The 26,198-nt window shown below is 39.1% G+C and overlaps 2 protein-coding genes across 5 annotated transcripts; one reads left to right on the top strand and one right to left on the bottom strand.

Moving 5' to 3' along the window:
* Positions 1-753: 753 nt before the first annotated feature.
* nfe2l2a (nuclear factor, erythroid 2-like 2a) lies at positions 754-9,384 on the top strand. Its single transcript, XM_017692337.2, has 5 exons — positions 754-795; positions 5,876-6,148; positions 7,285-7,380; positions 7,520-7,657; positions 8,098-9,384. The coding sequence occupies exons 1-5, from the start codon at positions 754-756 to the stop codon at positions 9,322-9,324; spliced, it is 1,776 nt and encodes a 591-aa protein (XP_017547826.1). The 3' UTR covers positions 9,325-9,384.
* Positions 9,385-10,642: 1,258 nt separating this feature from the next.
* Positions 10,643-17,241, bottom strand: hnrnpa3 (heterogeneous nuclear ribonucleoprotein A3). 4 transcript variants are annotated; one of them, XM_017692340.2, is made up of 11 exons: positions 17,106-17,241; positions 15,931-16,053; positions 15,641-15,787; positions 15,253-15,463; positions 15,065-15,154; positions 14,708-14,791; positions 14,554-14,616; positions 14,299-14,433; positions 13,931-14,071; positions 13,733-13,804; positions 10,643-12,424 (listed from the first exon to the last, which is right to left on the bottom strand). In XM_017692340.2, the coding sequence occupies exons 1-10, from the start codon at positions 17,109-17,111 to the stop codon at positions 13,749-13,751; spliced, it is 1,056 nt and encodes a 351-aa protein (XP_017547829.1). In that variant the 5' UTR covers positions 17,112-17,241; the 3' UTR covers positions 10,643-12,424; positions 13,733-13,748. The 4 variants fall into 4 exon arrangements, with proteins under 4 accessions (XP_017547829.1, XP_017547827.1, XP_017547828.1 ...); XM_017692338.2 differs by having other exon boundaries at positions 10,655-13,649; positions 13,748-13,804; XM_017692339.2 differs by having other exon boundaries at positions 10,655-13,649.
* Positions 17,242-26,198: the final 8,957 nt, after the last annotated feature.

The raw sequence follows: 26,198 nt of genomic DNA on the forward strand, positions 1-26,198 counted from the left end.
GTGGGAGTGGGAGTTTGGAGGCTGTGTAAAACGTAACAATTGCACTATATTAATTTTGCAAGGTTTACTTCACTCATCTGTTACACTTACTAATGCAAATACAGGCAAACATACTATTTCATGTATATTCATTAGGTACTTAAGTAAAGATAATTAAGAGTTATTTATTTGGTTAAGTCCTACAGACTTAGAGTATTTTGCCCAAAAGCTTAAGAGACAGTCTCTGTGTTTCTGACCAGTTTCTCATTAGTTGCTGACACTGACGTTTTGTGCATTTTTGTGCCTTGGACCACATATTCGTTTGTATCAAACCTATTTTTGTCTCTGACTTATGTCTTTAAAAGACACTTACAAAGAATACCAGTTCCAGGCTTTATATTTTGACCTTTAAAACGTAAAGCCTGCTATTTTACTGTCTTTTAATTAGTATTCTGAATGTTTAACACAGTGGGAGGAGCTGCCCGATTGCCTGTGGTTGCGTATGAGTCTGAAATGGGGCGGATCCCGCCGCCGGTCAACGCGCGCTTCTCATTGGTTATCGAGGGCTGGTGGACACGCCCATCAAATGTCTGGGGCTTTCCGTACATTTTCATAACTCCACAGACTTTATTTCCTTCATCAGCGGCCGGGTGACGGAGTCGGTGACGACTTCATACATTAGATTTTTTCATTTCCAGTCTTTGTGAAGGAATATAAACTAACGAACTAACGCACGGGGTATCGCGCCGTTAACGAAGGCTGTATCTCGCTAAAATGATGGAGATTGAGTTGCCTAAAATGAACCCAAGTCAACAGGTAAATATTTGTTTGTTTGTTCGCTTGTTGGGTCTTGACATCACACTGAGGAACGATGACGTCTTTTACTGTTCAGCTATGTTGAAAGAGTATTTCATTTTTTCTGGATTTCACTTTACCTCTGGGTCGTTGAGGTTCTGGAGGTTACCGAGAGCCTCAACTTTTTATTTTCCGGGCAAGACACACACACACACACACACTCACACTCGCACTCACACCCACCCACACACCAGGACTGTCTTATCGCTGGGTCCGCAGCGCTAACTGTGGCTAGTTTAAGCCTGTGTGCGACTTTTTGGGTCTTATCAATAAAAAGGTATAAAGGTTGTTCGCACATTTATATTCCCGCCCAGGAGCATTTAAACAACATTGACCAAATATACAAGGAAATTACTGGAACCGTGTCTGTTTTTTCTTATTCCGTATCGCAAGGAGGCGTTTCCAGCACTTGTTTCCAAGCATCTTGTAGAAAATTCTGCCAAGTCATGGAAGTCAGACTATCTGGTCCGAAATAAGAACAGAGACAGAAGACAGTTCCGAAAATTAAAAACACAGTTTTCCAGTTGACAAATGTCAAGTTGCCTGTGTTCACACGCCCTCAGTCATATGATCCTCTCTTATCACTAGACATCGTTTGTTGTTAGCCTAGCTTTGGTTCTTGACTTTGCCTTTGCCGTGGGTTGTCTGAAGCCCCCCCCCCCCCCCAGCAGTGCTGTCGCCCCACTTGCCTGTGATATCGTCCGGGGCATCGGAAGTTACCTTTGCTCCGCTGTGTGCATATAGCGTTAGCACAGCAGTTGGAGGCGGTCCTGGTCAGAAATGTCGTTGTTTTTTAAAAAACCACTTTATCATGACGTAAAGATGTTATACATATAATTAAGAGATCAGCCTTAAGCAAACTGAGCACAGTGCTTTGTAGAAAAATGGCACTAAGCACACAGCCCCAAGCAGGAGTCGATTGTCCGACGTGTAGGCGTGTTCTTGATGGACAAAGGTGACACCTTCAGAATATGTGACAGCAAACAAATTATTCAAATGTGACACGGCTACAATGTGGACCGAAGGAAATCTGAGTGTTTCAGTAGGATCTATAGGTTGATGTTCCTTTCTGTATGATCACATGATGGCAGAAAGGGTACTCTTGAACTTGCTTCACCTCCCATTATCAGGCTGGTCTGTTCTGCCTTTGACTGGAGTGTTTAGTAAACAGGTTTTGAACAGGTTTGGCAACCAGATTTCTTTTTGTACTGTAAAATGGAAAGCCTCTGTTAGGCCATAACAACGCATGAACTCTTCCACTTCCTTTATTTTACAGAAGAAGCCTGAGGCCTCGCTTTAGCTGGAAATAAACTTGATTTTTACAAGTCTGCTTCCTCATTTGCAGAGGATCATAGTCTGCATGTTAAATATGACAGTGATCATATTATGTAGGTGAATGAGGGAGCATGGACCTCAATGACTGATATCCTGATAATGTTCCTAAACATAATTCATTTTACAGTAGGTATCATACACTAATTTCAATACAGAGAAGCCAATAGATTATGTTAAAAGGAAGTGACGCAAGTTTTTTTTTTACCATTCTACTTCCTCATTTGTAGTCTAGTGAAGATCATAACCCACTTAATGTGTTGAGTGTGGTAATGGTCACATTGTTCAAATGTGGAAGGGTATTTAAAAGACTGATGTAATGACAGTATTATATTACAATCATAAACATGGTTTTGTCTAGAGGTAGTACAATAAGTCTGTAGGGTCACGTTTAGAAGAACACATCTAAAATATTGTGTTGACATTGGTTTATAGTAGTTTTCCTCAAAGATTGCATCATTCTCCCAAAGGGGGAGTTAATCAGTATATGAAGGCCACACAGTTACACGGATCAACCACAGAATGCTTACTTTAATATTAGATATGAGATTTATACTCACAGCCCACAATACATTTCATATCCCAGTGATGTAATTTTTACAGGAAACAGTGTTCCCATGGTAAAAAGTAGTTCTGTTGAATATTAGATTAAACAAATTCTGAAATGTTTTAAATTGGAATTTATATCTAAAACCTACCATTGTTGTTTATAAACTGACATAAGGATTTGCATTTGAATGCTTGAGCCTAAAGGTTTACCTAGATTAGTGCAGGTGTGGTGTTTTGTAACAAAAAAAAATCATGACCCAATTTGTCATGTTGTCAGATTTTTAATGGCTAGAAATTGTAGAAAAAGTAGAATGGAAGCTTGTAATAAAAGCTGTTACCCTGTTTTAACATTGGGGTAAAATGATCATAGGACATTATATAAGGACCAAAAATCAAACTACAAATACATATTATTACTCTATTTTTTTTCAAACACAGTTTAAAGAAAAGGTGCATTTTATTCATACCCTGTGAACATTATAAGGTACCTTATCATACCCTAGGATGTTAGTGATGAAAACACTAATTCATTCTCCACAGTTATGCTTTTTATCTGCTGACAGTGAGTAGGCTTTGAAATTACGAAACACTCCCACAGAAACAGTCACACCTAGAAGAATGTCCAAGTCAAACAATCTAATACTTCCATTGATTGTTCTCATTGAAAAGAGAGAAAAAGAGAGAGTTGGTTTTGTTTGTATGTAGGAGGTCAGGCCAGGCTTGTCGTGAGAGGGATCCATTTAGTTCTTGTTTAGATATTTCATCATCTCTCCTTCCCTCCCCCTCCCTCCTGTGGCTGTAATCTGGGGCCTGGAAAGTGTGTCTGACTCGCATAGATTAATGAGACCTGGCCTGAAGCACTCACAGCACTGATGTTACTGCCAGTGAACGTCTCTGGCTTGAATTGTGCCGGGAAGGCCCTGACATAATACAGAAGTCGGAGTGAGCTCAGGGCTGAAGGAGGCTGCATGTCTGGCTTCAGATACACACAGAGTTACTGCTGAGCAGTGCTGCTCTTAGAAGGCCTGTATTTGGCTTTATGGGTTTACAGTTTGTTTAGGTAATATTTTATTTGTTGAATTTTTGTTTGTCTTGGAGAGCATTTGTCTGTTTTTCTAACGGATTGCATGAAACAAGTTTCTTCTGCTCTCAGTATGTAGAGAAGCATAAACTATGGCTACGTTCAAAAGTGTGTGCTACTATGCTATACATACTTTTCTAATGAATAGTCTTCTAATGGTGATGTACTAGTTTTGACATATTAATTGGCATAGTAGTATGTGGTTTTGGACACAGCATATCTGGTTAGTTACATACATCTTTCCATGAGGCATAAATCATTTTATTTCTAACTAAGGCCTTTCACCTATGCAAACACAGTTACTTTCAAGTAGTAAAAACAGAACAGCCACTTTTATGTGGTAGCTACTTCTGCTTTGTGTAGTCCCCCTTCTTCCTGGTGGCATGCCTTGTGATCAGCATTCAGAGGAAGTAGATTTTTTACAGACTTTAGCAGAGTCACATGCTCCTACATCTTTCTCTGACCTTCTAAACAGATTTTATACAATACTCCAGTAGATATGCTGTGTTTCCCCTCTGTAAATAAATGGATTGAAAAAATGGTGGGCGAGGATGGAAAGAGGAAGAGGAGACTTAACTGTTTACTTCTAGACATTCTTGATTTAATGGCTGTTAATAGCTCTGGCTGTCAGCCATGCAGAGGTAAAAGGCAAGCTTTCTGAAGGCTTGGCTCACTCAGGCTTACTATGTATTGGACAGTAATCATATTTCTGCCATTTTTTATATATTCTGGTTTGTGACATTTTACTGCTGTTATGTTATTTGATAAGAAGAATTTGAACTTTTTTTCTTCTATGCATGGCTCTTTACTTTCTCTGTCTGTTAAAGGCAAGGGATTGAAGCTAAACCAACCTGTGATATTTCGTCTGAATCTGCTCATGTGACCTTTGTCATATCTGAGCGTATAAATGTCTTTGGCAAGGGTGTCAATAGATAGTCCAATAAAGACCTAGTTACAAAACTTACAGCAGTTTTTTAAAACTACCGTCTCAATTTGTTCCGTGTGCTGGGAGGTTTGATATTTTCCTAAGCAGCAACTCTGGCTTGCTTTAAACGTAGAGAGACATCATTATTGATTCTGCTTCTTTATCAAGGCTGTGTCAACAAACTCTGATAACAAGGATACACCAAAGTTAAAAGTGGCCTTTTCTGTCTGCTCTCTCAATGATCTGCTCATACTGGGTAAACGATGCATCCGGCAGTCCACCTTAACATGTTGATTGCTCTTGTTATTCATTCAGCCAGCATCAGTTATGGAGGATCATATTGGCACTTGAATGTTTTACATGTTGCATAAGAAGTCAAACATAAATTGATTCTGTTCTAGCTAAACCAGAGTAAAATATTCCACCATGCAGACATTTTCTGCATCTGGACCTTTCTTGAATGTGTTAAAGGGTCTTTTGTAAGTTAACAGAGCCCATTTTAGTAATTTGTTTATGTGATTTGTCTATGTGAGGCACCATGAAAAAAAAAAACAAATTTTACTCACTTTTTTGAAGAGTCATGTAGTATGTAAGCAGGGTTAAAATTTAAAAATGTACCTTTCACACCACCCAGCCTATATGTAAACTGAAAAAAACAGCCTAATTTGAATTAATTTTTCAAAGACCAACACATTAACATATATCCCCCTTTTCAGACAGCAGCAATTTGGCCCAGCCCATTCATGCTCAACTGGGCTGCTTTTCAAATAAGGCACAGCAGGTCATACAGTAACAAAAATAACTTGTTTGATTCAAAGGGTTGGAAAAAAATATGGAGCCTTTAAGGCCAGTAACTTTTGTATGTATGTCTGAAGTGCACTTGAGCATGTGAGTGTGTATCAGTCCACTGTGGGTGGGTCTCAAAGATGTGAGGAAAGAGGAGAAGGCCATATATTATTCATGCTGCCTCCTCTACATTACATTCATGATCACATTGTGAGTTGTGAGCCGAGATGGGATGGGAGCCGTGTGCAGTGCTGTGTAGCTGAACACAGCGGATCCCTCAGAGACTCACAGGGCGTGGTGGAAAGGTGCTGAAAGCTGCTCTCTCTCTCTCTCTCCCTCCCTCTCTCTCTCTTTCTCTCTCTCTCTAGGATATGGATCTGATTGACATCCTGTGGAGGCAGGATATAGACCTGGGAGCAGGCAGGGAGGTGTTTGACTTCAGCTACAGGCAGAAGGAGGTGCAGTTACAGCGGCAGAGGGAGCTGGAGGAGGAGAAGAGGCAGCAGAGAGTGAGAGAGCAGGAGAAAGCTCTTCTCGCCCAGCTACAGCTTGATGAAGAGACTGGAGAGTTTGTGCCTCGGCCCACCCCTGCCAACAATGCTCTGACGCACGCCAACACTGCACCTGCAGAGATCACACAGGTACACACACACGCACACACACAGACTTGAATAACCTTCTGATGCAAACTAACAGGGCACCTGTAGAGGTCTCTCTCTCTCTCACACACACACACACACTTGTTTTATACGTGTCAGGACATGTTCCATATAATCATGTATATGAAGGGTTTCCAAAACATTAAATGCCACTTTCAGGATTTTTATATTATAAGTTGTTTGGAGTTAGCTTTACGCACACAAGAAATAGTACTGCCATATTATGTTTAATACAATCACCCTTATTAAATAATATACTGTGTCATAAATTGTTCTTTTTAAACCTCTTGGATATGCCCATATATTTCTGTGTGAAGATTTTCAGCACCAGATTAGACCTGAAATTAGATTTAAAAGCTATTCATCTGAACAGTAAGCATTTATTTGCTCAAATAGTGTTAATGCAATAGGTAGTAAAGCTACCCTTCATTAAATTTAATCAGGAGTCCTGGTGGTGGAATTAAACAAATCCAGTCACTGGGGGCACCAAGAAAAATACTGGAAAAATTTGTGTTCTAATTATCTGTCTAGTGTTCCTGACATTGTATATTAGCTTTCCTTTTTCTAGTTTTCCTATAAACTCAGGAGATGTTTGTACTGAAAATGTACAAACATACACACACACATACACACTCAGATAACTTCTAATGCAAGTTAAGATGGCTCCTGCAGAGGTGTCTATTACATACACACAGACAAAAGGTAACAAACATCTGTGAGATCATACACATAAACATATATGCTTTCCCAAATGCACATATGCTCTCCATATACATTCTGTTCTGGGAAAGGCCCCACCCTCCTGCTGACCCAGTGGGGTGCAGATGCTGGTTGCTGGGTTACTGCTGCTTTAAGTGTAATTACTGGAACTCAGGTGGTTCACGTTTCTGAGTATGGCACACAGCTTCAAAGAAACACCTTTGTATAAGACAAACTAACAGCACTCTACTGCAGTATTCATGTAGGTGTGATATCCTACAGTGTTTCAGCACTGAATTATTGATTTGAAATGGATCAGGGATGAGGATCTGAAATGTCAGAGGTTGAAATCCTAAGTGTTTTCCTCTGGGTGTGAAGTCACTGGTCTGACATGGATGTGTCTGGTTTTGTACGTGCAGAATGTGGCATTCACTGAAGAGGATGGAGATGCCATGTCGTTTGATGAGTGCATGCAACTGCTGGCAGAGACATTCCCTCTAGTAGAGTCAGCAGAGGTAAAATAATTTTGATGTATTCATAAAGTAGAAGTAGAAGCATATTGTCAAGTAGAAGCATATTGTTTGAAGCCATAGATTTTAAAAAATGAATATCACTGAACAACTGAAGTCTGTTATCTGTTTCTCTTTTTGATAGTCTGCTGCTCCTTGTCTGGATCCCTCCGTTCCTCCCTCCACAGACAACAGCCATGTAATGATGCCTGGAGAAATGCCCATGCTTACCCAGACTCCCTTGATGCCAGGCCCTATGAACCAGACCTGGATGGATCTGCAGGTATGGCACAGGACACACACTTACCATCATGGGATAATTCTACAGATCTTTCACAAGCTGAGAAAGATACAACAGCTAGCAGTTGGGTCTCAACACTAGGAGTTTTGGCTACATAGGAAGAAAACCGTAGATACACTTTCAGGTACATAACCTTGTGATCTGGTTCCCAGCTTATGTGGTATAGAGAGGCCTCAACCTGCCTGTTGCCATAGTAACCAACCACATGACCCACCTTTATGGTCACACTTTGGTTTTGACTAGCTACTAGGGGAATGTTTGCCTCACTTGTTTTTGTTTTGCTTCCTATTTCAGACCTAACCAGATCCAAGCAAAATTAAAGTTAAAATGTTCCTTTCCTTTCATATTTGTTGAAGTAATCAGAATGCTTTCCTCTAATTTGTGATTTACTCTGATCTGTTGCATTTTTATTTATTTTTCAGCACTGCTTGAACATTCAGGAGATGTTGGACATGTCAGGATATGTGAACCCAGCCCCTGCTACCAGTATACAAGAGTCAAACTACAGCCAGTATCTGCCTGAACTGGGAGACATCCCCACTAACACTGCCGAAATGTGCCCTCCTGCTTACATAAATACCTTTGAAGGAGCTTTTAACAGTGTGGTGCCTCCTAGCCTAAATCAGATAAGTTTGAAAGCTGAAGATATAAATGAAGGCTTTGAATCAGATGATTTTTCAGACATATTCTACTCTGATATGGAGGCTAAAGTGAATAGTGCAACTCTCCCATGTGATGGGGCAAACACAGTGGACCAACTGGAAGAGCTATCCAGTGACCCCCTGCTGAAACCCATGGACCTGCACAGCCTTTCTCCTGGAGACTTCAATGTAGGCAAACCTGAAGCCATGGCAGAATTTCCAGATTCTGACTCCGGGTTGTCTCTGGATGCCAGTCCCAAAATGAGCTCTCCCGAAAAATCCCTGAACGGAGATGGTTCCTTTGGTTTCAGCGACTCAGACATGGATGACACAGAGGATGGTCCTGGGAGTGCAGAATCAGATTATGCTGAAATGTTTCCCCTCTTGTTCCAAAGTGACAGTCCCCAACAGTCCCTCACAGAGAAATCACCTGTGAGCCAGTCACAAGAGAGTGCGATCGAACAGCCAAAGTCAGAGCCAGCCGAGGCCAGCGGCTTCTCCACACCTCCATTCACCAAAGACAAGCAGAAGAGGCGCTTAGAGGCAAGGATCTCGCGTGATGAACATAGAGCGAAGACCTTGCAGATTCCCTTCACCGTAGACATGATCATCAACCTGCCTGTGGATGACTTCAACGAGTTGATGTCCAAGCACCAGCTCAACGAGGCCCAGCTGGCGCTGGTCCGGGACATTCGCCGCCGTGGCAAGAATAAGGTGGCGGCGCAGAACTGCCGCAAGCGCAAAATGGAGAACATCGTGGGCCTGGAGTATGAGCTGGACTCTCTGAAGGAGGAGAAAGAGCGGCTGATGAAGGAGAAGAGCAAGAACAGCAAAAGCCTGAGGGAAATGAAGCAGCAGCTGAACTCCCTGTACCTGGAAGTGTTCAGCATGTTGAAGGATGAGCAGGGCAAGCCCTACTCGCCCAACGACTACTCCCTACAGCAGACGTCTGACGGCAGCGTCTTCCTCGTCCCCCGCATCAAAAAGACTCTTATCAAGAGCAACTAGCACTTTTTCTGCTTCCTTCTTGGTACTGCATATTCTCTAGCTAAGTACTATGCAAAACAAGAAAAGAAAAAAAACTTTATAGGTGTTTATGCTTAAGCTTTAGCAGTAAACATGGCAGAACTATTATATAGTTTTTGCTTATCCTACTTTCTTAATATTCTTAATATCTTATTTTGTACTTCTTTATACTTTATCTGAGATGGTTTTATCTTTATGGTTTGTAAATACATTTATACTTTATTTGCTATTGAAATATCAAACAATGTACTGTATATATCATGTTTTAGGAAGCTATCAATTTTGTTGCAATCACTGGCACTTAAGTATGTTTTTATATCTTAATTTACAATTCTCTTGCAATTTTCTCTTCATGCTTTTTAAAAATAAAACATTCATTTAATCAGGTGGTGACTTGTCATTGCAGAAATTAAACACAACACACATTGATAGTTACTGTGTTAAATTATGACAAAGGCTTAGAGCTTTATATACAATGCAGGGTGTGCTTGAAACAGGCATGCTGGTTTATGCTGTACTCTGACACCATGCAATTCCTTAGGTTTTTATTGTAAAAAAAATCTATTATTGTCTTGAAAGGGGTGTTTGTGTAAAATGTGTACCACACATACAAGTCAAGCTGCTCTTAAACTAGGAGCCTAAACCACACAGGGTTATGCAACAGAGCTCTATTGTTTGACCAGTGCCCATGTGAAACCTGCATGATGGCTCCACTAAGCCCTGTTGGACAAACACAGAAGAAAAGCAGAGCTCTGCACATTGTAGTGTTTGCACTGCCAGGCACTTTCACCCTCAAAAAGCTATCTTTGAAAACCAAGCCCCCTCAACATAGGCCCTTCAGAAGCCATTAGCCTGACTGAACAAACAGGACAGGCCGGTTCAAAGAGCCACCACATACAAGACTATCTGTGCTGTCTCTAATTCAAAGAACAGCAGTCCTGTTCTCCACAGCTCCACCTCTGCTAATGCAATGTTCTATTGTTATATTGATAAACTACATTTTCATTAGTTATAACTTCTGACAGCTTTAAAACTCATTGGTTCAACTCATGACCTTACCTGCTGTAACCTGTTGAGTTTGGACACAGCCCTAATAATTCAGTAACATTGTGTAACCAAGTTCAAAGGGTTCAATTAAAAGTCAAGCCATTGCTGTAGTATGAGCTGTAGTATGAGTGCAAGGTCTAAAGCATGTTTCATAAACCTGGTGAAGAGGTTAAGAGAACAAAGTGCCAGGTTGAGTGTTTTTTTTTTTTAAGATAAGCTTTGTCTACAAAAGGAACTGAAAAACCATCATAAATTACAGGGAAAATGATTTGTTAAAATCACCTTTATTGAAAAATAGTGTCATGGGAGGCACATACATTCACACAAAGCTAAAGTATAAATATTCTGATAAACAAAAACAAGATGTACATCAAAGAAACAACTTACTAATATCCCCGAGGGGAAAAATATTATATATCTAAATAATATCCTCCCATATCCAAATAATAGGAAATATAAGCTAGTCTGTAGTTGAACTATACTATGTGATCAATTCTGATCTCCAGGGTGTGGTCAGTTAAGCACAGTGTACTACTGTTGAATTAGCAGGTAATAAAACTGCACATTATCTTTAATGCAGGCAAAAGTCCAATTAGTTTCATCTTATAAATAGAGCATTTAAAAATCTTTTAAATCCATATCTAATTTTACATGAGTTAAGGTCAGTCATACAGATAGAATAATACTTAACGTTATCTGGAAAGGAGATATGTACTTATATGTACTTTTATATAAATGCACTTTTTTCATTGTACAGGCATACTAGTAAAAGTTTTTAGAGTTGAAACAACTCTAAAAAATAAACTTTGTTTTCTGGACTAGGTCATACTGTTTGTTTTAACTTGTGCAGTCCCCATGTACCTCCACTTATTTAGATTTTTTCTGTGCAATTCAATGGTTGATATGTAAACAAAATCAATGGTTCTTTGCAGAGAAGCTTACTGACTCAAGATGTCTTTACAGTGGTGGTGACAGAAACCAGGGGTTTTGATGTCCATAACACAAAAATAGCCATTTTGTGTATTATCCAATATGACCACACAAGTCTTGTGTTTTTATATGCAACACTTACCTCAATACTGTTAGAGTATTTAAAAAAAACAGAGTTTGTTAAGGCCAAAGCCTTTAACAAAACTAACGTGCAAAATGATGCTTTCAACATCAGGCAGCATTTTAATAACCATTATTATAACTACTTTCTGTGAAGGAGCTGCAAGAGGCCCTAATTACTTCAAACATCTGGTTCTTATCACTACCACTGTGAACAATTTTGACTCAGTGAGTTTCTTCAGAATAGAGCATTTCATATCAAACCACTCTGAGTAACATTCCTTTTTGCATCTTAACCATTCAATTATGCAGATTTATGCTTAATTTCCCTTAATAAAAATGCGCTGAAAGATTAAACAAAATATATCAACTTGTGGGAACAAATTTATACACATTTTTTGCATATTTATGTTATATAAAGAATACACTTAACAATATTTATATAAGAAGTGACACTGTGTATAATGTATATTTGAGTAGTGAGTAGCTCTTACGTTCTACCCATGTTTTTCACCGCGTTGTCTGTGAGCCTGTGAACACTGAGGTTTCATTGATTTGAGTAAAATTATGGCTAAATTCACGTTCTTGGTTAGTTGACAAAGTAAAACATAAATATAACATAAAATACTTTTACCACTGTGTCATATTAATATTAACAGTTCCAAGTACTCTAGTGAAAGCACCACTTGGTAAAGACGGTTACAGTTCCTTCATCCTTGTATGACAATGCTGTTATATTTTGTCATTTAATACAGACATTAATAAATCTGATTATGTTACTGCTCTTTATGAGATCTTTTTCACCTACTAATATACTCACAGTAACTGTAGCGCTCTCGAACATTTCATGATCAGGTTCTGTCTGTGGTTATGGGAGGATATTTTATAAAGGTCCACACAATTTAAAGAATTAATCTTACCCATCCAGAACTTTCGTTGAAAACGTGTCATACAAGATTTTCTGACCAGCCGCTTCATTTTCAATCTGTAAATTAAGCAGAATGGTTACTCTTACCTGGTCCTAAGACTGCCATCTTCTTCTTCTTTTGTCTCTTATTCAACTGTGTCTCAAACCCTCATACTCACTCCCCTTCCTCTGCTGGCTAGCATTGGCTGTCACACTTCTGGGATCCATGAACTTGCTAGTCTTTCTTCACTAGCGTCAGCTGCTCTTGGAAAGTTAGGCTACTCCTTGAAAAACAGACGCTAGCTTTCTGGAGGAACACCTGATGGCTTTCCACAGACATGGCTCTTGATCCCTTGATTTTTATGTTTTCTGTTGCAACTCACTGACTGGTCCTGTTGAGGGTCTGACATCCACACTGGACAACTGAAACCTGTTTGATGTTCGCTGCCTACACGTTCAAGACCCCTTTACTTATTTATATATGTATGGTTTTAAAAATGTAGCCAATAAATCCATAATGTCCAACACTTTCAAACCAAATCATACAACAAACACGCAGGACAACTGTACTTGTTTCCAGACTCAATAATGCACTAAACTTCAATTAGGGAATTTTTCTACACAACTTTATTTAATCTGGTTTCTTTTTTCACTTTTCAAAATAGTTTAACAATCTAGACTTCTATTTATACAAGTGGATCTTTTACATGCCCTCAAATCTGACAAGTCTACACTGCTTATTACTTTGTTTCATACAGCGCAAGACAGCACATACACACTAGCAACAGAAAAATCACACTTGACACTATAAAACATCACTGCCTTAAAAAAAAATTAAAATAATAAAATAATACTCAAACCAAAAAACCATACCAATGCTTTCATCTAGTTTGTTTGATTCTTGTGTAATAACTAAATACCTATATAATCTAAAGATACAAATCTGGTAGCCTGGAAAGAAAATCATTTAAGACCATACCATTTAAAAGCTGACTTCAACGACTGTGACACTTGATAGATCACTCCGAAAAGAAAATAAAGCAGGTTTTCTGAAGTACACAATAAAGTAAAAGAAAATGAGGTAAAATCTAGCAAAGAGGATCAAAGGAATGTACATACACTAACACATACTAGATCATGAGTACCTGGCTACACTCTTGCTCTTTGTAGCTAATGTGCACAGTCCTTCTTTGAGTTGCCATTTTTAGTGCTCTGACTAGCAGGTCCTGGCTTTCTCACAGTAACCTGCTGCTTTCCTGACCTCTCCTCTCATCTCATCTCCTGCTAACTGTCCACCTGATGCCTGTTGAATAGATACAGGATAAAAAAAAAGTTATACTAGGTCAGCAAAAGTCTAAGGCTGATTAACTACTGTGATAAACTTACCACAAACATACGCACATTAATACCGCCTTGAGCCATAACCACCACCGCCACCACCACCTGAACCATAGCCACCTGGAAACATGAAGAAGAAAAAAAAAAAAAAAAAAAGAGAAAACATCAGCATTTGTCCTCACGCTGACACCACCACTAACATGACATGTAAATACAGTACATCATAGTCTGAGAGAAGTGTTTCACCTCCATACGGTCCACCTGAGTTCCTCCCTCCAAAGTTATTGCCTTTCATGGGGCCATAGTTTGACTGCTGGCCTCCATAATTTCCAAAGTCATTGTAGTTTCCTCCTCCACCTCCACCTCCTCCACTGCCACCGAAATTTCCTTAAAGTCACAGTGAACAATGGTAAGGTACGTGACTTTACTTGGGTAGCCAAAAGCTTCCTGTGTATTTCATTTAAGCACGCGTTTACATTCCAAACTACAAATAAATATCATTTGCAAGAAGGCTATACTGTTAACAAAGAAACTGATCGGTTTGGACAGTTGGTGTAAATGATTTGACCTCAGTAAATGGCCTTAAATGGTATCCACCACTTTAAGGCAATTACCTCCAAAATTGCGTCCATCGTTGTAGTTATCATATCCTCCAAAGCCTCCTCCTCCTCCTTGGTGACCGTAGCCAGGGCCCCCACCAAATCCTCCACGTCCACCCCCATAACCAGGGCCACCACCATAATTACCACCTGAAAACATAAGAGCAGCCCCTTTAACACCTCAAAAAAATTATCTCTACTCAGTATAAAGAAACAGTAATTACTATCTGTCAGGTCAATACTCCCTCATCAAAATATGGCTTGTCTTACCATCTCCACCAAATCCATTATAACCATCTCCTCCATAGCCTCCTCTGCCTCCTCCATAGCCTCCTGTGCAAAACAAAGTATTATATATACTTTCTGCAATATCAATCTATATTAACAGATAGCTTTCAAATTTAAGATAATTTTTATTTCCTACCTCTACCAAAATTGCCTCCTCCAAAGTTGCCTCCTCTGCCCATGAAATTACCCCCACTACCACCACCACCACCACCACCACGATCTAAAACAAACATGAAAAACATAGGAGCCTGAAAACAAATTATGTCTTTTTTGTTTCCTTTCCTGTTGTTGTTTATATTTGTAAAATAAAACAAGAGATTTTATAATAAATATTCACATTTTCACTAGAGTTGCACAAATTCCAAAATCTGAAATGAACTGAATTAGACAAACACACAGGACACTATGACACTGGACAAATAAAAACCATAACAAGTGCCTCTCACAAACATGTAAACAAAATATTTGACTTTTAATTGACAACAACATTTACATCTCTGGTTAGAAACTGCCTGCATTTCCTGTTTGGGTAGTGCTTTCCTGACCTCACAGTTGTGGGAGTTTATGGTGTGGTATTTCTGGGCTAGAGAGAGAAACACAAATGGGAAATTTTAGTACATACTTAAGCAGAACAACAGCAGCAACAACGAAACAGCAGACAATTCTACATAATTCTCTTACCAACAATTTTATCCACAGTGTCATGATCATCGAAAGTTACAAAACAGAATCCTCTCTTTTTCCCTGTTGGTCGCTCCTCCATAATGTCAATGCTCTCAATCTTCCCATACCGCTCAAAGTATTCACGTATGTGATACTCTTCTGTGTCCTCCTTAATCCCACCAACAAAAATCTTTTTCACTGTCAAGTGGGCCCCTGGTTTATTTGAGTCCTAAATTAACATAATAAACGTAAAGTTAATATACTGTTAAATATGCTGTTAATGCAAACTAACTCCTCTTTATCTCAATTCATTCTGTTTGTGTGGAGGCTTATCTGCAAGGCATACAGGATATCAATAAATTCGTACTTAATTTCCAGGAGTGTGAGTAGCAGCGTATGACGATACCTCTCGGGAAACAGCCCGTTTTGGCTCAACAACACGGCCATCGACTTTATGGGGCCGGGCCTTCATTGCTGCATCCACCTCAGCTACACATGAGTATGTTACAAAACCAAACCCTCGTGATCGCTTGTTCCCCGGGTCCCGCATCACCTATGGATGAAAGCAGTTAGTAAAAGAGTAATTACAGTGATTGACAGTTCGAGTCTTCAATAAAACAGACAGCATTTCAATAAAATACAGTACCAAAATAATATCAAATTAAAGCTCCAAATAGCACTGTAGATTTCACTAACCACACAGTCTGTGAGCTTGCCCCATTGCTCAAAGTGAGCACGCAAGCTGTCCTCTGTTGTTTCAAAGCTGAGGCCGCCAATAAACAGCTTCCTCAGCTGTTCTGGCTCCTTACTGTCACGGCCCTGATGACATCCATATAAAACAGGAGACAAAGAAAACACAACACATCAAAATGACCACATATTCTTCTGCCTAAACTGCAACAACAATTCTTACTATCCACCAACGTCTTTAGCACAGGACAGATGAATAACACGCTCCTTTCTGAGCAAGAAACAATGTTTATAATAATTCATTAGTCGCCAAAGAGAGTGGAAATAACTGTTCACTGTCAGAGCTCAGTGGATAAGAAATCTGTGGATGATGTTAAGAGGTAATTTATTCGCTTGTAGATTACGTATTTCATTCGGACTAGGATGAAGACGCGTATTCTTTAATAGACATTAACTTACGTCAACAATAACCGTTAGTTTACACCGCTGGCTGTGTTCTTTAGGGGTAAAGCTGGTTGAACATGGTCACTGTATCATCATCAGCCGCAACGACGTCTAGAATATTCCAGGCGGCTTCCCTCAAACGCCATTTTAGAGCGCTTTTCCTCACTCTCTCCTCCATATTGTTAGCCAGTGCTTGTGTGACACTTGCGACATGTCGATGGAGAAGGTTATACTGAAAACATGGATAACACCCAGAATTTCCTAGCGTTACCTGCCCAACGTTAACAAACAACCCTCATGCTACCAATATTAAGATAATATGGTATGCAAAGGTAAAAACCTCCACATTCTTCCTCGTGATTTTAACACTGGATAAAGAGTAAAGTTGATTACTATTCGATTCGCTTAACTTTCTCGGTTACCAAACGTTTTCAGACCAGGAAATACGCAGCGTTAGCTAAGTTAGCTAGCTAGGAAATTGCTGGAAATATGTGGTAAGCTAGCTAGATGACACAAGAAATCATGAAACTGACACGGAGCTGCTCGCTGGCTAACGAATTCGCCAGGACTTCAGACTCGTAGCTAGCTAGCTAGCTAGGTGGCTAACGCGTTCTCTGCAGCTGCAGCGACAGTTTAACAAACATTAACTGTGCACTGCAGTGAAACTCTTCTAATGTGTTTTTACACCTCATGCAATCACATCCCCGTGGCACGGATAGTTAATAAACCGCCTTTACCTCCATGTCGCAGCGTCTGCGCCCCTCCTAGTTGACACCAGTAAGCAGGAAACCTGGCGCTGCTGGGCTGTAACATCAGAGATCACCGCAAGGGGGGCGACCAGTCCTCCATCTATCACAGCTGCCTCAATCGGTTACATCCTCAACCTCAACGAGGATGGAGAGTTTCTTAGCTCACCTGGAATCGGGAAATTGAGAAACATATACACACAAGCTTAGTTTGTTATTATTATTAAGGGAAATACTGTAAAACATACACGTTGTTTTAACTTGTTAAATGTAGGTAACCTGGTAACAGCATGCCAGCCATGTAAGATGTCAAGATTTAATGTCAAAATCATTTTGCTGACTCTGGGTCAGTTTAAAATGATTTCAAAATGATCCTAGCTGTTATTTTTGCATGCTCCTTGGGCCTAACAATGCGTAGAGTGTGTATTTCTTGACCTGGTAAGGTAAACCATATGGAAAAACATTTTACAAAAATATATTTCTCAAGTATGTTTTTGCAATGTATGAAAATAGGCAAAAAGCTTTTGTTAAATATATTTTTTAAAATGCGTATTTGTTATTATATTTTATTCAATTTTATGTAGCTTTAACAAAGGTTACAGATATAACTAAATACACATGAACTGAATGAATGGTACTGACTTTGCATTAATCTTATATGTGGCTCACAAAATGTGCTTCAAATGAACAAGACATCAAATCATCAAACAGCGTTTTCACAGTGCATCACTACCTACAGCACTTGCTTTTGCCATGTTAAAGGTTCTGTCTTTTCATGTGATGTCACCACCCTGCCATATTGTGTTTGTTATTGCTGCTCTTTATAGATAAAATCTTGAGGTGAACCTTGGACTCAGTAGCAGGCAATGTCTTTTTTTTTAGCTGGCCATGGTTATAGTTCCTGCGTGTCCTAGTTAGCCTAGCCTTAAAGATTTTCCTATATATTTTTGCGTTTGTCCTATATTAGACATTGACCTAGATTTTCAAGCATTAGAACCTTAAGCTATATTTGTAAACTGCAAGTTAAGATTTATAATTTGATAAGTTAGAGCCTCCACCATAATGGTGAGACATGTATGGTTCATATTTTGCCACAGACACTTCAGATTGGGCAACTTTGATTATCACTCAGACAAAAAGCTCAGCAGTAAAAACACAATAGGGAAGCAGTGGTAGGTTTAAGCTTTGTGAGATGACTGTACAAAGCAGTTCCTGGAAGATGCAGGCAAACTGGTTCTCAGACTTGCTGTATTGCCCCATAAAACCAGGGAACACAGCACTGATAGTCTTCAGTTACAGGTATCTAGTAACAGGGCCCCATCCAAAACCAAAAAGCATTGTTGCAGTCAAGACCACTAGAGGCAAATCTGAGTTAAAACAGAGACCTAGACGCATAGAGTCCAAGTCAAGATGGAGACCAGGAGCGATGAAGCTGTGACAAGCCCAATAATTTTTTTCAGAATATAAAAATAAAAATAAGAAAGGGACATTTTAAAATTACTTTATAGTTAATTGTACATTCATCTTTCATTATACATGCTATATATTTATAAATGATGTTATATTTTATAATGTATTTTGTAAATATAACATTAAATAATATATTGTCCTAAATAGTATTAATTATTTTATTATAGTCTTTATCCAAAGTCAAAATAAAAACCAAACAACACACATCCATTTTTATTATTAAATGAGAAGACACTAATAACATTCTGTTCTGCCTTCAGATCTTATTTGAACATGTAGAGAAATTATTCTGTTAGATGATTTTATTGATATTCAATAGTAATGAAAAGATTAGTTTCCAGTGACTTCAGTCCACCTGACCCCAAGACTGGGGGACAAGACTGGGTCAAAATGGTGTTGAGACAGAGACAAGACTGAAATAATTTTGAGATCAGACTAAGAAATGTATGGTCCCCAGGCAGAGACTGGACTGAACAACACTACTGTACTGTAGTATACACCAGGGGTGCTGGTCCTGGAGATCTACGACCCTGTAGAGTTTAGCTCCAACCCTAATCTAATGCACCTGATCCAGGTAATAAGGCCTTCAGGTCTTCAGATCTGACAGTTAGAGCCAGGTGTGTTGGATCTGAACTCTCCAGAGCGTTAGATCTCCAGGAACAAGATTAAGCACCCCTGTACTACTAACGGTGTACAAATTTAACTCACAATTTAGTATGTAAATGTGCGGTTTTGGATGCAGCCAGAACTGCAGCACGGGTGCTTAGGTTTACTGCACTGCACCACCTGCTGCCTGCATTGAGATTAATATATGCTAGAGTAAATATGCATCAAAAATGAGTGAAAATACAGTATTAATAATTGCATTACAATATTGGAATATGGACTCTACAAACAATTTTAGCCTTCTTTTGTATCCAATGTAATAGAAAGTTGCTTTGATAGATGCCCTTGAAACAATACACACAGAATGTCCACTTCACCATTGCTGGACCAGCAAACTGTTAATCATTTATTTATTAAATAAATAGATTTACTTATTAATATAAACAACTTATTTTAAATAATATAAGTAGCTTTGTAATGTGAATTGAATTAATGGTCACCATTAGACATCACCAGTTTCCTGTATGATATTATTGTCCCCAATTCAATGGACAAATCACAGCATAAAATTATTGTGTGAATTTGTTTTATATGATATTCTCAAGAAAGGTCATACATTCATGAAAATGCACCTTAGCACAAAGGTTAAAAAAAATGTATAAACTCACTGATTTAAATGTAGTGATTATATCAAGAAAAGTGAGGTAAAAGGGGACACAGTTCACTGAGCTACTGTGATTTGCCTTCCTAATTTCTATAGTTGTATACCAGCTCTGCTCTGCCTTCCTGAAGAGTTAACTTTGAACCCTGACCGAACACATCAGATCCAGATCATCACTTCTCTTTATTTGTTGGATCAGGTGTTAGATTTGCTCTGGTGCAGAGTTCTGCAGGATGTTAGATCTTCAGGAGCAGGACTGGTCACCACTTGTCTGGACAGATGTGATTTCTGATGTCAAGCAGCAAAATGTTTTTTGGTCCTACAGATGGCGCTATAGCTCCAAGTGTAGGTGCATTTTTCATGCAATTTGTTGGACACGGTTTCTTTGTATTTTCTGTTAGTTCATATATTAATATTGAGAACAATCTGGTATGAAATCTATATCTGTACATAATTTCAGGACTCAAGGACTAATTTATTCCTAGCATTGAAATAGAGGAGTGAATTCACAGAAAAATAAATTGTGTACATGTTTGTACTGCAGCTAGATGATCTCACAACTAATGGCCAATGACTTGTCTGGAAAAAAAGAGAACATTTGAACCATTAGGATGATGTCTAATGAGAATTGGCCTAATCGTTACCATTAGAGAATCCATCCCAAAACAGCTGTTAAACCAATCAGTAAAACAACCCATTGGTTGAACACCACACAGAACCAACTTTTAATGGTTTCTATGACTTTTTTCAGCAGGGCTATGATGGATTTAATTGCTTAAGAGCGACCTGGCTTTTACTTCGATGTGAGATTTTTTTTCTATGAAATCTGTCTCTGTATGTCATATTATTTATTTAGTATATAATGAAATTAATAGATGAAATGATGCACAGGATGTGCCAATGGTGTAGGTTCCAACACATTTACTCCTTAATTAAACATACAGCCTCTTGGCTCAGGTTACTCAATGCTGGTTTTCAAACCCTTTAACCACTACAGCTCCACACCATCTTGTTACAGCTTCCTTCATCTTCTGATTTAAGATGATCATAACCAGAGTTTTGGTTCTTCACAGTTGTGTCCACGTAACTGAAAGAATATCTGCTTATCCTAGAAAGGGAAGAGACTGGTAGCAGTAGAATAAGCCAAACATCTACAATAAATTATATAGCAAATATCACTTGGATCACTCTCCTTTACTCTTCACATGAAACTATTACTATAAGGGTTTGGACCAAGACGGTCCAGCTAGTCTTAAGTTCCAACTGAAGTATGGTAGCTTAGCATAAGGATGTGTTTAAAACCAGACCAGGTAAAGGCATGCAAGGAATTCGGCTGATGCCTACTGCTCATCGTCCACTTTCAAAACTGGGGGCCTTAGTATTTTCAAAAGTTTGCACTACAAGATACTGCTCTGAGACCTTGAGAAGAATACATCCTAAGAAAGAAAAACTTCAGTTTAGGCTAATAGATTTCTGTATATGAATAACTGTTTTAAATGCAATATTAATTTCACTAGGAATGTCTTTATTATGAGTTTCACATAAGAACCCCTACCACATCCCCCAGAGCCTCTGTTAATCTTTTTACACATCAGTGTAAACTACAGCATGTACAGTCAAAACTATAACTCAGTGCTCTTCACATCAAGGTAACCTTCCTTCAGATAAGCTACAATGCAGAAGAGCATGTTAAAAATGTGAATAATACCCAACACCGTGATGTATTTCCAAGTGAAGCACTGTACCAGGGACGGTCTCTGAGTTAGCTAAGCGTTTTTGCCAACTGATGGGGTGCTGGTGCGCAATGATGTAATCAAAAATCAGAAAACATTTTAGAGGCGGACCCAAGTCATTACATTTCAATTGAAGCATATGGTGAGAAGAAGTTTGTCTAAACTTTATGATACAACAAATCATGTGCAGTATGACCAGGGACATGAACTAGCAAAGTAGAGAAGGCCAGCTTTAAGGATTTAAGACAAAAATGTTCTGATAGTTTTCTGTGTATGAACAAGTTACTTGAGGTGCAATATGTATTCCATTAGGTCTTTATTCCACTCCAAAGCTGATTCTGATACTACATAACTTTTCTGACAGAAAAGATAAGTTGTTCACTTTTTTTTTTTTTTTTTTTACCTGACCTTTGCAGGCAGTGTTGTGACGTTGATCCATTGAGCTTTTTCAGTTCTCCCCACTCAGAGCAGCACTGATGCCTTTATCTGTGTGTCACTTATTGAGCGTGTGTTCAGAGGGCAGTGTGTGTTTAGGACAGTGTACTGGTGTGGGTGTGTGTTGTATGGGGGTATATTCCACAGTTGCAGCATGATTGATCTGTTGGATGGTTCTGCTCACTGCAGCCCACACGACCAGAGCTGCTACTCTCTCTTCGTCACACCCCTTTACGTTCAGTGTTCAGAGGTGACAGTGGCCTGACACTCAGATATTTCATAGCCCACTCACTCACACACACACACACACGTAATCACCAGCTTCTACCACTGCACAAAGCATTTCACCGTGGGTTCTTTGTAGTGACATAGATATTTTAGGGGTTGTGCACATTTTGCTGTTTATTTGAAATACCAAAGTTATACCATAGTTTAACAGTGGATTTGTTCAAGTTCTATGCCAGCCTGTCTAATAATTTGGTGCTTTTTGCAACTGACATAAGTTCTAGGTGTTTTGCAGCAGACACTCCTGGCTGTGGAAAACATAAGATTTTGAATTCAGTTTTGAGTGCAGAGATTTATTATAAAAGAAATAAAATATTCCTGTTCATTTTATTAATGCTGATCAACAGACAAACATGGCTTTGTAAGTACAATCTACAGTAAGAGTCAATACAATTATATAAACTGAAGCTAAGGGTTTTTTGCTGGTAAAAACACAAGAATGTTGTAATATTTACAAAAATAACATTTGTTTTCAAAAATATCTTGGTTAGTTCCTTGTTAGAATAATCACAAGCACATGATTTAAAAGGACTGTATCATTGAAAACCACATTTTTCTAACTTAAAAAAATTGAATGTGAACACTTAACTTTTCGCTCTGTATGCCATACCATCCATATATGGAAAATACACTTTAAAAACAGATCATTTTGACCTAATTGTTTTTGTGAAGTCAAAAGCTAATGCTTTTAAATATATCCTAGTCAGCTGTAAGTTCAGGGCCCACATGCTGTGCATTTTTAAGAGGTCATAAATGCAACACACTTTGGGCTCTGACTGACAAGATCACATCATATAATGTGCACATTTGTTATGTACTTTCTAATTATGCCACTGATCTTCCCAGCATGAGGTGATAAACTACCAGATGCTAGCCTCCTGCATCTGTATGTCATTTCATTGACTGCAGAATTTTAGTTGTAGCCTTGAACTGATGCTTTCGAATGTTGATTCAGTGGCTTGTTCTGTTTGTAGGAATGTCCATGTGCATACTATTGGACAGTATGGCTCTAAAACTCTTATACAGCCTTTACAGTGACCAAAACGCTAATACCAGTGACCAACATGTATCAGCACAGCATTAATAAATTCACTATACTTTAATGATTGATCCCAAAATAAATGCAGACGAGGGCCAGAGAGATGGGAATAATAATTAAGAAAAAAATGATCTTGCTAAACATACACCATACAGGATTAGGTTAAATCCCCTCACCTGGTAATTATTTAACATATTTTTATTGATGGTGTTTATCTGTGATGCCCAGTGCATGTGCATGAAAAACACACTAACTAAAACACAGCACTTCAAAGCGTGGTGCCTTTCATTCAGGTAAGCTATAATAGAGATGCATGTATTAAAAAATGAGGGATTTAGGGGTGCTTGTGTTAAAACATACAGTAGATAACACATTGTTGAAGGACAGACAAATTGGCTGTGCCTATTTAAAAGCAAAATTAATTGGTCAACATCAGCTTCTTGATTTACCTTTGCTTTTGTATAGGGGATTTATCCAGACATCTCATCGTTCGGCAGATAAATGTATGACGTAACCCACTGCACAAATGGTGGGCAGACTGTCATCTAGACTTAAAGATGGCACTTAAGACAATAATTAATCCTAGTTTTACACCTCTTTCAGAAACCGAAATGATATTTCACTGTGTCTCTGTAGCAGCTGCTGTCAGCAGACTCTTTGTAAATCTTAGTGCGACGAAGAAGCAGCCCATGTACAAAAGACTCAGTAGTAGTGTTATCTTTGCAAATTATTGCCTTGCTGAGGTAAATTTGAGTGTGTTCTGTTTCTACTGTAGAGGTCATACACAGCCAGCTACAAATTAAAGACATGTTAGTGTGTTCAACTAGCCACATTATTATTTACATACCAATTTGTGCATTTTCCCCTGTTATTATTATAACAATGCCAGCCATTTGGAAAATGATCTGTGTTGAGGGAAAAGGCCAAAGCTCTTCTTACTTGCTTGCAGAGGAGGGTAGTAACTTGTGCATGTAATTAAGTAAAATATTGAGGGATTTGCACTCTCCTGTGTATTTTCAGAACATAATACTTCTACTCAACTGTATTAGTAAAGACGTCTGCCTTTTTTTTTTTACTTGGTTAGATTTTAGTCACTAATTCCTGTTTTTTTCTGTTTAATTTCATTATGTTTTGTTGGCAACAAAATCTGCACTGCTTTGAGATCAGTCACACCTCTGACTTGGGAGCTTTATCACTTTCTTTCAGACCAAAAGAAACCCTACGAAAGAGTAGAATAGAGCATAACACACACAAACACACATATGTCTCTGTCTCTCTCTCTTTGTACTTTTATTCGTGTCATTATTTTACCCAACTATTAAATCTTTTACTATACCCACCTCTGCTTGCTTTTGAATAAGACCAGTAGATGGCGCAGTTAGCCAGTCTGGTGTTAAATCCTTTGCGCATGAGCACTGTGCTCCCTGTGTTCAAAGAACACTGAAATGTGTAACAACATAGCAATTTATTAGTGATAGTAGAGCATAAGTATAATACTTAGATAACCGTCCCATGACTCTGGCCTTTGATGAGTTCTATAATTCCTCTTTACCCCAAAATGCACCAATTTTTATAGTATTTTTGCAATATGAGAATACATCATGTTTCTAAAACGTTACCCGCAAATTATGTTCGTACAGTGTAATAATGACATTTAATATAATGAGATATTATACATTTACATTTGATTCTGCTGCCCGAACTTTCAAGTTTTTGAATGAAGAAAGAATACTGGGGTGGATATTTATTCATCATAAAGAAAAGGCATTTATTCCTGAGCAATACAAATTACAAGTGATATTTAAATACACACAGAAAAACAGAACAAAGCACCCTGATGCGTGTCACACGTTTGCTCTGCAGGCTCAGTCTCGGCCTGCGCTCCTTCATCGCTGCATTTTTACAGCGTCCTCTAGGTGGAGCTCTTATCCACGAAACGCTGTAATCATTCGCTATTGCAATGGGAAACGACATCGGCCATTTAATGTAGATAAAACCATAAATCCTCAACTGCCAACCTATTCATTTCTATTATCGTTATTACTGGCAAACAAAATTCATCTCTGTTTATCATAGCCAGAAAAAACTGCAGCATCTTATCAGACCAGGGTCGTTTTTATTAATCCAAAACAAAGGCCTGTCTGCTCAACCCGAGTTGCTAAAACCGTTCAGTTGTCCGAATATGTGGGTTTAATCCATTCACTTCTGCTGGTAGGCCTGTTTGGCTGCATTTTAAATCCTTTGATGGTTTACTGGAGGTTGATGAGGTCTATTTTAACCTTGGAGCTCAGCTCACCCTCTCAGCCCTCATTAGCATGCCGAGTGTTTAGCATGAAGGCAGCAGCAGTAAACAGGGCAGAGCTCCAGCCCCGGGATGAGGGGGTTCTCTCTCACATCCCCCCATTACAGCGGCTACCTCGCTGACCTTGCGCTGGGAAAACACTCCAACCACACGGACATACGCAAGTGGAAACGCGGAGGAAACGGAGAGCCGCAGGCGGGGAACAGGCGCTCCGTCCAGGCGCCGTTTCTACGGGCCGCTCGCATGCAAGCACAAAGCGCAGCAGCAGCAGCAGCGCTGGCCGCCGGCTCTCCCAGGAATTTGGGGGACACGAAGAGTCCCGCACATCTGTTTCCTCGGCCGGCACACGGAGGAAACCGGACGGAAATTACACCGAATAAAAATAGAATCAACGGTGTTGTTCAAAACCCAGCCGGGAGCCTTTGGGTGGACTTCACTGATTTTTCAACTCACCTTTGCACTGATGACAAATGGGCAGTGATGTAGGAGTCGTGAGTTGTCTAATAAATATAATATCCGTCATAAACTTTAACTGTGGTTATAATGACCCTGT

Source organism: Pygocentrus nattereri, chromosome 6 (assembly GCF_015220715.1).
Source record: "Pygocentrus nattereri isolate fPygNat1 chromosome 6, fPygNat1.pri, whole genome shotgun sequence".
Classification (NCBI taxonomy): Eukaryota; Metazoa; Chordata; class Actinopteri; order Characiformes; family Serrasalmidae; genus Pygocentrus; species Pygocentrus nattereri.

Coding starts and splice junctions, on each gene's coding strand:
- nfe2l2a (XM_017692337.2), top strand. CDS start 754: ATGATGGAGATTGAGTTGCCTAAAATGAACCCAAGTCAACAG. Junction 796..5,875: donor AAATGAACCCAAGTCAACAG/GTAAATATTTGT, acceptor CTCTCTCTCTAG/GATATGGATCTGATTGACAT. Junction 7,381..7,519: donor CTCTAGTAGAGTCAGCAGAG/GTAAAATAATTT, acceptor TCTTTTTGATAG/TCTGCTGCTCCTTGTCTGGA.
- hnrnpa3 (XM_017692340.2), bottom strand. Junction 15,788..15,930: donor GCAAGCTCACAGACTGTGTG/GTTAGTGAAATC, acceptor TTTCATCCATAG/GTGATGCGGGACCCGGGGAA. Junction 14,617..14,707: donor AGGAGGCAATTTTGGTAGAG/GTAGGAAATAAA, acceptor TGTTTTGCACAG/GAGGCTATGGAGGAGGCAGA.